Source organism: Microtus oregoni, unplaced genomic scaffold (genome assembly GCF_018167655.1).
Source record: "Microtus oregoni isolate MIOR12 unplaced genomic scaffold, Mior012 000086F_ref0000336, whole genome shotgun sequence".
Lineage (NCBI taxonomy): Eukaryota > Metazoa > Chordata > Mammalia > Rodentia > Cricetidae > Microtus > Microtus oregoni.
The window spans coordinates 2,676,078-2,686,091 of record NW_024544552.1 but is presented as its reverse complement, the minus strand read 5'-3'; the positions used below and the strand labels follow the sequence as shown (position 1 = coordinate 2,686,091).

The following is a 10,014-nucleotide window of genomic DNA, read 5'->3' as shown; positions in this document are numbered from 1 at the left end:
CTGTCACCAAAAATGTCAGTGTTGAGCCAAGTCCTAATGGGGCTTCTGTTTGGAAAGGGGAACATAGGAAGCGAGGGGTGGGTTCCAGCTGAGCTTGGCCCCTCTCACAGCTTCCAGGGACAAGTCTTTCTGAGCTCCCCAGACTGGGACACGCCCTCCTCCATCTCATTCTCCCGGTTAAGCTAGTCTGGGAGCAGACTCCTCCCACCAGGCCCTGGGGCCTCAGTCTTTTTCATCCTGACCTTAATTATTCTCCGACTGCAGCAGAATAGGAGCCCCAGAATGCAGCTGCCTACTTAGGGACCACAGCAGTTGGGGGGGGGGCTGTGTCCTCTGTACACAGAGTTACTGCATCTGCTTACACTAGCTGCACCTCTCTCTGGTCTGGAGAGTCTCGGCTGTTCTGCACTTCAAGTGGCATCCAGTCTACCTTTTCCATTTAGCAATTTAACATTTATTGAGCATTATGAGTTTGCCAGGTATCATTTTTTTTTTTTTACACATAAGGGAACTAAGGCCTTGCTGAGAGGCTGAGAGTCCTCATGGAGGTAACTAGTGACAATCAGCATTGGCACCAGAACACAGGTCTCCTGACTGCCCTGGACAGTGGTGCCCTGAGTGGTTGCATCTCAGCGACTTCTAGGAGCAGCTTCGATGTCTCCATTCCAGTGCTTTGTATGAGGGTGCCAAGCACCCCACCCCTCTTGCGCAGACTCCGCCTTTCCCCCTGAATCCAAACCCCGTCCCGTCCCTGTGCTCTAGTTCAGTATGTGCGTGGGGCTCCAGCAGGCCCATGTTCACGGACCTCATTTTTGAGAGTGACCCAGGTGGTCCTGAAACCCGAGTCCAGTGTTCGACTGAAGGGGAGAGGCAAGAGCTTGCGTCCTCTGAGTGGACCCGAGCTCAGATGGGCACTGGGAGGGAGGGACAGTGCCCCATTGGATGCTGGTCTCTTAGCCTGGCACAGAACAGCAGACCTTTATTCAAGGGCAGGAGTGGGTGCAGCCAGGGCCAAGGTTTGAACCGGCCCCATCAGAGGCCGTGTCCACCTGGGCTACACTGAGCTCCAGGGGGCCAGCCTCCAGTCCCTTGAGGAACTTCTGCTCCTCAACTTGCCATTGTTCTCCCCTGACCAGCCCAAGATGACTGGGGACAAGGGCAGGATGCAGTGGAGGTGGGACGGGAGGATGTCTCTCCAGGGTTCCCTGCCCCGGCAGGACAGATGGCAGGCAGCAAATACCCACAAGTATAAGCTCAGTCTTCTACCCTAGTCCTGTTAGAGAGTCAGTCGGCCATTTGTGGTGAAGCCCATTCAGCTTCGGCTCCCCACTGCCTCCCCAGGAGTCCCCGAAAAGGCCTTCTTTCTGTTCCCACCTGTCTCTGTGGCCCTCTCCTCTTCCCAGATGCCACCTCGGTGTCACTGGCAAGTTACCACTGACGCTTCAGTTCTTGGACCCAAAGTTAAGCTCTTTAGCCTGGATCTGGGTCCTTCTCCCCGACATGTCCCTTCTCCTTTCTACTGTTCATAGGGTCCTCGACTTCTCAGCTCCTGCAGCTTCTCCTCGGCTTGGTTTCCTCATCCAAGTGTAGTGCCCGTCAGCACCATCTGGGAAACCTGTTAGATCTGGGAACTAGTTAGATGTGCAGATTTTTTGGTTTCCATCCTGGACCTACTGAGTCAGAATGTTGGGAGTGGGATCCAGCAATCTGCTTTAACAAGTCCTCCAGGTGAGTGACGCAAAGCTCTGTAACTGCTGGGCTCCCCGCCCCCCCCCCCCCCCACACACACACACCTTGCTCAATCCTTAGCTTCCAGATTGCTAATGCCCTCTCACTTCTGACGAAGAGCTTGTGTGGGCTTCTAGAGTGAGCCACACTTCCTTCAGTTGCTGTGGGGGGTATTTCTGACCTCCACTTGTACTGTGTTCTGGTGTTAGGACCAGGTCTTTGAATGTCACTCCTGATACCTAATCACTATTTTGAATGATCCCCTGTCGCTGTGCCTCAAGGATAAACTACTTTCCCCAGGGCTCAGGTTTCCCTCATAAAACCACTTATTAAGTCTCCCTTGGTCTTTCTTCCACCTCAGAGTCTCTCTGCTTTTTTGTTTCTATAGCAGTACCTACCTGCAAGGTTTCACTCCGCTGCCTCAAAAAACCACTACTGTCCTCAGTCTTTCCTGGTCCTGCTCCAGGGCCGCTGTTCAGAGTCTACCATTGCTTTTTAGCCTACCCCCTGAGGGTATCCGAGCCTATCACAGCAGGATAGTGAATCTGGATAGGGTCACATCTATACCCTGCTCCACATCCTTTTCTCTGTCTCAGCGGTGGCCACTTTGTCTAGACAGGTGTGTCACACACAGGGAAACCAGCTGAGGAGGTGAGTGGGGGCAGCAATTGGTCTGACACTCTGCTCCCTAAGCCATGTCCCCTGGTTTGAGGTTGCCTCTGTCTGGAAGAAAAGGGTATTGGTAGGTTTTGCCCAAAGGTGTGCTGCAGGTTAAGGCAGCCCTGGGTTCACCAACTGTCGATCCATAGCATAGGCCACCCAAGCTATCCAATCCACTGGCTGCCTCTGTCTGCCCGACCTTCCTATTCAACCCCATAAGCCCATCCTTCTGTCCATCCATCCACCCACGAACAGATGCGAAGGTCAGACAGACAGACCGATATGTTCTTTCATCCCCACCCTCTCCTCTCTTCAAACCCGGACTTCTTTCTTCCCCACTGGATCCTGGACTCAGTGGGCCTCTCCCAACATTAGCCATTCCTTGGGACATTGCCTGCCTCCTCTTCTTCCATCTCCACTCCGCAGCTTCCATGTACCTGTGTCTAGCCCCCTGGTCTGCCACAGGGGTTTGGAGAAAAACAGTCACACCTTGGACTCACTCTCCGGGGGTGGCAGGCAGCCATTCTGCTCCTTGTCTGCTCCATCTCCCCCACCTGCCCCCTCCCCAGCCCCCTCTTCCTCCACCTTCTCATCTAGCCTGCTGGGGATGGACCAATAGAGATGGGCATCGAGGCGGGCTGCAGCTTCTGCCAACTCCCGGGCACTACACGAGGGTGTGGGCACCTCAAAGGTCTCATGGAAGCTGGCATAGTCCACCTCATAGAAGCCGTCCTCCAGGGTGAGCACAGATGTGAACCGGTGGCCCCACAGCACTTCATCGACTAGGTAGGAGCTTCGAGCTTGGCAAGTCATTCCTGTGGGGAGGAGTAAGAGGCATTAATCAAAGGGATCCCGGCCTGAGCTTCCCTCTCCTGCCTCTCACTCCACAGCTCTCTTTCCCCAGAGCCCCACCTCTCTTTGGTCAGCTCACTTCTCCATCTGCCAGCCTGTATTTCCCCTTTGAGAAGCTCAACCTTAAAACTAACTTTAGGGATCATCTGGTCCAGCTTCCCACTTCCCACAGAGCCTCCTCGCCCGCCCCCCCCCCCCCCCCCGCCCCCGCTGAGCATTCCCAAGCCTTGGGCAGCTAGCTGAATTGATTACCTACCAGGATGGAAAGCTCACCACCTCCTGAGAAGTTCATCCTTTGTGGATTGCATTTGTGTTTATATGCATGGGTGTTTATATGCATTGATTTGTGTTTATATGCATGGGTGTGCATGCATATGCGCCACAGGATGTATGTGAAGGTCAGAGGACAACTTGTGGGAGTTGGTTCACTCCACAGTATGAGATCCGGGGATCTAACTCAGGTCCTCGGGCCTTTGACCTTAGCTTGCAGGGCCATCTCACTGGCTCTGGGCTGTCTTTTATACAAGCTAAAATCTGTCCCCAGGATCTCTACCCCTTGCATTTCACTCCCTTCCCACCTGATGCTCCCTTAGCATCTGTCAATATAGACCCACGTTCCCTTGGACCTCTTCCTCAGATTGAACACTCATGACCATTTCCCACTTGATCTGGCTTTTGAGAAGTTTACTGTCTTCGTTGCAAGTCAGAATGGTCACGGAGGACCAGGTAAGGGGCCATCTGAAGTGTGATGACTTTTCCAATTGTGGCCTCCTCGATGCATAAAAGAAAGCTTGCCGCCTCTTGTTTCTGGCCAGGAGGCCCTAGCAAAGTGGCCCATGATTCTATTACATAAATGCCTTTGGAAGCTGCATCACGTTGCTACAGCAAGCCTGGGAGCCTGTGGCCAACGAAAACCCCCAGATCTTTCTCCACCAGAGCCTTTCCATGCATAAGTGATTTTTTTTTTTAAAGCCTAAATGTAGAATTTTATATTTACTCCCTTTAAATGTCATCGTGTTGGGTTTTTTGGCTCATTATTCTTGCTTTTCAAAAGCAGTTTGAATCCCAAAATACTACCATCCTTCCCTGTTTTATCTCTAGAAAGATCGAACATGCTCCCACCCCCATGTCCTTTACATTGCCCTTCACAGTCCTTGCCCTGGGTCTGTCCTGCCTTCCCTGCTGGGATTTTGCACCCTTCCCTCAGGGCAGATCATTTTGTTCCTACCTCAGAGTCACCTCAACCTAATACCATCCCAGAAACAGAGATGAAAACACCACCAACCGGAGAATGGCTAATCTGGTTCTGTGCTATCCTGGGGACACTGGTATTCTATGGCAAAGCAGGAATAAGAGGAATCTGTCAAGGTGGGGAAGGAGAGCCCGCCCCCGCAGGGCCTCTGCAGAGAGAAGGCCCGAGAAGCAGAGATGGGGCTGAGGCTGGGGCTGGGGGGAGTAGGGATGGGTGGGAGGTGGCGCAAAAGGGAAAAGTCCTTGTAAGAGAACTGCCCAAGATAGTGTCAAAAAGGAGGGACAGCTGGCGAGACGAGGGAGTAGCAAGGGAAGGGGAAGAGCTAGGACCAGCCTAGTCGGAGTGAAGGAGGAGGAGTGGGGAGTGGATTGAACTGAGTTGGTGATGAAGCAGAGGCTTTCTGCCCAGGACCAGGAACGGGTTCTCAAGGCCAGCAGCAGGGAGCAAGTCTGTCAGTAGCAGCGCTGTAGCTCCCCCTAGTGGCACTTTGGTTCTTTACTTATAATTTCCTTATCTTCAGCAGCTAGGACCTCTTAAAGGACCTGTTTTTGCTCCTATACTGATCCCAAGCAAGCTCTTGACAGTGTAGGCCTGAGCGAAGGCACTGACGTCACAGTTCCTTCTGGAAAGGAACTAGAAGTGGCAACATCAGGGGAAGTTAAGAGTGGCAGATGGGGTAACTGAGGCCGAAGTGAGACAGACCAGTTCTCACCTCTCCACACCTCAGTTTGGAGAATAACTCGGGTCAATCGAATTCCAGGGCTCTGGATCTCTGCGCATCAAGAACCTTACACGGTAACCTTCATGCCAACATCGTACTAGGAAACACTGAAGCTAGACTTCCTGTGTTCTATCAAGGCTATGCTATTTATTGGCTTGTGACAGTGGGCTATTTATGGGATCTTTCTTTGGGGCTACTCATCCTCTAAAAAGTGAGCACAGTAAAAAAAAAAAAGTAACCTCCAGGGGAACCTTACTAGGATTAAGTGAATTCAGAGATGTAAAGTGCTATTCAAAGTGACATACCTGTCAGGCCAGGGCCTCAAGCTAGCATCATTTCGTAGAACTATTCCAAGCTTTTCCTTGACTCTGCAAAGTCACCCTGTCCATCCCTTTCATTTCCATCCCTGCCCCAGCACACCCCCCTCCTCCACCTGTCACCCTATACTCCACTCTCTGTCCATCTTTCTGCATGCTCCTCCTCCCACACCCCACCCCCATGCTTTTCTTGCTCGAGCCCTGCATCACCGCTCCCATCCTCCAGCCTGCCCGCACCCGTGGCCTCCACCATGCCCTCGAGAATGACCACGATCTCGAAGTCGTCCCTCTCGAGGGCGCGGCGCGATGCCTCCCAGAAGGGGCTGGCGGCATCGATCTCGTGGCTGATGACAAGAGGTGAGACGAGGAAGAGGCGGTCGTCCCCAGTGTCGAAGCCCACGCTGAGGTCGGTCTGGTGCAGAGGGATGAACTCGCCCTCGAGCGTCTGGCGCGAGCGGATGAGCTTGGCGCGGATGGAGGCCTCCACGATGTGCGAGGATCGCAGGTCGCCCACGCGGAACATGAGGCAGAGGCGCCCGTCGCGCAGCGACACCACAGCGTGAGAGGAGAAGACCAGCGTGGCGGCCCGCTTGTTGGGCTGCGAGATCTTAACGAACATGCATCCCACCATGAAGGCGTTCACCATAGAGCCCAGGATGGCCTGCAGCAACAGCAGCACGATGCCCTCGGGGCACTGGTCAGTAATGACGCGGTGCCCGTAGCCGATGGTGGTCTCGGTCTCGATGGAGAAGAGGAAGGCAGCCACGAAGCCGTTGAGGTTATTGACGCACGGGGTCCACGCGGTGTCCTCCAGGTGCTCCAGGTCGCCGCGGCCGTAGGCGATGAGCCACCAGATGGCGCCGAAGAAGAGCCAAGTGAGCGCGTAGGCGAGCACGAAGAAGAGCAGGCTGAGGCGCCACTGCAGGTCCACCAGCGTGGTGAACAAGTCGGTTAGGTAGCGGTAGGTCTCCCGCACATTGCCCTGCTGCACGTTGCAGCGCCCGTCCTTCTCCACGTAGCGCTGGCGGCCACGGCGCCTGGGTGGCTCCTCCGTCACCGGAGAAAAGGCGGCGTTCTCCTGCGCCATGGCGCTGCAACTGGAATCCTGCGGGGACTTAATAAAGGTTTGCCGAGTTGATGGGTCTGCAATAGCGAGTAGCCCCTGGACGAATCATCCCATTCCGCTCTCTTAGCCTCATTTCCCCCTACTTGGTGGCATGGGAACAACCCAGAAGCCCACAAGCTCGGAAAGCTAGGGCCGGGAGGGCTGGAGAGATGGCTCAAATGGCTCACTGGCTGCTGTTCCAGAGGATCTGGCTTTGGTTCCCAGCACCCACATGTGGGTTTACAACCGGTTGTAATTCCAATCTCTCTCCCTCTTCTGGCCTCTGAGGGTGTCGCACAGATATACATGAAGGCAAAAGACCCTTTCACATAAAATAAAAATAAAGATTAAGAAAAAGTTGTACGGATCACACAGGGTAATGATCACGAACTGGGCAGCGCAGTGCAAGTTCAATGGGTAGGAAGTGTTAGAGATGTCGGTGCCACCAATCTCGATGCCACCACCTCAAACTGAAGTGTGTAGCACCTCACAGACAAGCCTGGACCAGACTCCTGGGATTCTAAAACGTAAGAAGTGGGTTCCTTGGCAGTTCCTTCTCTATGCAGAGCCCTTCCTGCCATGAGGACTTACACCACTCTTTCCCTGACCGTTATCCTTTCCTCCCGCCCGGACTCTTCTTCATCATCTTGCCCAAAGGTCACAGAAAGACTATCCCCTCTCTTCTCTTTCTGAATCCCACTCTTTCTACCTCCTCCTCTGTCTTTTCTCTACCCCAGACTTACCAAGGAGAAAGAAATGCCAGCTGTGCACAAAAAGTCTCCAGTGTGCAAAGGTTGAATGTTCCCAACATTAGGAAATTCCCATTGGCAATTCCGACTGCTTAACCGTGGTCACTGATGCTCTGATATCGCCCCCTTTCTCCTGGGCTCTTTCCCAAAGGAGACATGCAGAAAAGGGTTGGCAATAGGAGGCTGGAGGCCATGTGAGATCAACTGCCCACAGCAAGGCTAACGGACATGCCAGGCCATCCAGGGTTACGCTCGTCTAGTATCTTTCCACTTCTATACTTCCTTACAAGTAAGAAAAGCACCAAGAGAAACACCAAGCGCCCACATCCAACCCTCCTAGCTTCCTGCCTTGCATTTAGTACCCTAACACCAAGCCCACCCACACCAGCCATATGTCCCCAAACCCACATTCCAAGCAAAGCCCAGATTCCCAGCAAAACCCACCTGATTTTGTTTCAAATTCTTCCCCCTGAGATGCACTCTGAGATGCCTTCTTCCCTGAGAGATGGATGCCCAGAGTCCTTCCCTAGGCTCTTAGGGTCCCCTAAGAGATATGGACCATATGAACCAAAGTCTGTAGAGTAAGGATTTAGGAGTCAGTAACCTTCCTTTCTCTTTTCTGAGATTGGTTATCTCCTCCCATTCCAAGGGAACCTGGGAGGGGGGGAGAGGCAGGAGGGCTGGGAGGGCAAGGGAGTGCAGGAATGTGACATAAGGTTCACAGATGGCTTAGATGACCAGGTCCTAGGGAGAAACTGCATGGATATGTAACTACAAGCCCTACATCCCAATTTTTAAATTTTGGAGCCAAGCGTCCTGCAGCCAGACCTTTGGAGGATGTTAAAGAAAAGGCAGAAGAAGAAACCACAAAGATGGTTTGTATCCTCAGTGCCTCCACACTTATTTTCCATGGGAATCAGGAGACATAGCCCAGGAACACCTTGGCAATGGCAGATTAGATCTTCCCCTCCCCCAACAGCAGGCTTGCTTTCCCCTCTCTGCAGGGTGTCCTCTGGAAGTGATCTGTAAGTACTCAATGCCTCAGGACCCTGGGTCTCTTTCATCCTGGCATTAGTTTCAGGTGGGCTTCTAGGCATTCTTCTTAGGGTCTTAGGTAATCTGACCTCCATCTATGTCCAGGAATGGAGAAGGGCTCCTGGTGTCCGATCATCCCCCAAACGCTGATTGCCCAGGGAACCTACTGAGCATGTTCTAGCTCTTGCTATCTAGAGGAAGGGTCTCTTTTTCACGGGACAGGAAAGGTGTGCCCTGTCCATTATCTAAAGAACAAGGGCTTCCTTTCTGCCTCTTCCCTCCAAATAACCACAGTTCTTCCAACCACAGTTCTTGAGCATGCTCTGACCCCTTTCAGTAAGATCCCAGGACCACATGATTCTTCGTGCTCTTTTCCTCCCGCTAGAGAGTGCTGGCCAGTACGGGGGGGGGGGTGCTTATCTTTTGGAAGGAGGTCTGTCTGGTGAAAATTCCCTCAGGAACCAGCTCCACCCAAGCCCCACTTGCCTTAGAAATCGGGGCCCGAACCCCAAGTCCCACAACTCAACTCACAGAGCCTGGAGAGGAGAGAAGCCGGCAGCAGAGACCCTTGGGGGTTGGTGCCCATGTCCCTGACACCATGTCCCCCCCCCACCATAGGTCCCCTCTGAGAGTGGGAACCGCAGACTCCTAAATGTAGCGGCAGCTCAGACTAGGACTTGGTATCTGTGTCATCCCCACTTCCCAGGTTCCCCTGCTCCTCTCCCGTTTCCATGGCAACCAGTCTGGCTACAGCTCCACAGCGTCCCCCTCCCTTTCCCAGTCCTGGGTACCACTCTGGCTGATCCACACGCCGTTGCTATTTTTAGCTAAAGTCCCTCCTCTTGGACACTGAGAATCGTCTCCTCACCCCTTTATAGGGAGAAAAGTCGGTGGGGGTGGGAGAGAACCTAGCGTGTTCGCCCTTTTCGGAGAAGCTCCTCATTCTGGGAAAATAGAGGCCTGGAGGTGTTGGGAATAAAACGTTTGATTTCAGGGGGTCATCTGGGAGCTCACAGTTCATGCTCCCCCAGAGGGACCACAGGTAAAGGTGCTGCTCTTAGACCAGGCTCACCACTACAGGCTCCATTTTTGAAGAGACCTCTGCTGCAGAAAGCAGCTGATAGAAGGAAAAGAGGTCTGTGGAGGTAGGGGCTAGAGGCGGGGCCAGAGGTTCTGTCGTTGTCACCCATGCAACACGTGACAAAAGTCCCTTCACCTCGCTAAGCCATTGTTGTTCTTCCTATCTCAGAGTGTGGGTATGGGCACACAGCCCTCTTCTGCCTACTTCACATAGGGTACAGACCAAATTAGGCAATGCAAAACAGAAGGGTTTGGAGACGAATTTTGCTAATAGCAAAAAGTTGAGATAACCCTCAAACGTCCAAAGGAGAGAAAAGTTTAGGCTTGCGCTCACTATCAACAGACTTCTGGGGCCCAAATGCCACACACTGTGCTAGGTAGAGGTGATTATGAAACGAAGAGGTCTCTGCCCAGAAGCAGCTTGTGATGCCGCGGGAAGGAAAGACACAGGATTACATCTCACAGAATTACTACTGCATGCTACGGTTGATCCACCAAGCATCAGCACATTTGAT

The 10,014-nt window shown here is 53.1% G+C and overlaps 1 protein-coding gene across 4 annotated transcripts; it reads right to left on the bottom strand.

Annotated features, from left to right (window-relative positions):
- Window positions 1-1,780: 1,780 nt before the first annotated feature.
- On the bottom strand, window positions 1,781-9,096 carry Kcnj9 (potassium inwardly rectifying channel subfamily J member 9). Of its 4 annotated transcripts, none has more exons than XM_041643520.1 (4): window positions 8,951-9,096; window positions 7,829-7,958; window positions 5,768-6,644; window positions 1,781-3,203 (listed from the first exon to the last, which is right to left on the bottom strand). In XM_041643520.1, exons 3-4 carry the CDS (start codon window positions 6,615-6,617, stop codon window positions 2,872-2,874), a joined length of 1,182 nt encoding a protein of 393 aa, XP_041499454.1. In that variant the 5' UTR covers window positions 6,618-6,644; window positions 7,829-7,958; window positions 8,951-9,096; the 3' UTR covers window positions 1,781-2,871. The 4 variants fall into 4 exon arrangements, with proteins under 4 accessions (XP_041499454.1, XP_041499456.1, XP_041499455.1 ...); XM_041643522.1 differs by having other exon boundaries at window positions 5,768-6,635; XM_041643521.1 differs by having other exon boundaries at window positions 7,829-7,928; window positions 8,951-9,093.
- Window positions 9,097-10,014: the final 918 nt, after the last annotated feature.

Excerpts from the sequence above, each read along its gene's own strand:
- Kcnj9 (XM_041643520.1), bottom strand. The coding sequence starts at position 6,617 with ATGGCGCAGGAGAACGCCGCCTTTTCTCCGGTGACGGAGGAGCCACCC. Across the intron at positions 3,204-5,767 it reads GGGCATGGTGGAGGCCACGG|GAATGACTTGCCAAGCTCGA; the intron begins GTGCGGGCAGGC and ends TCCTCCCCACAG.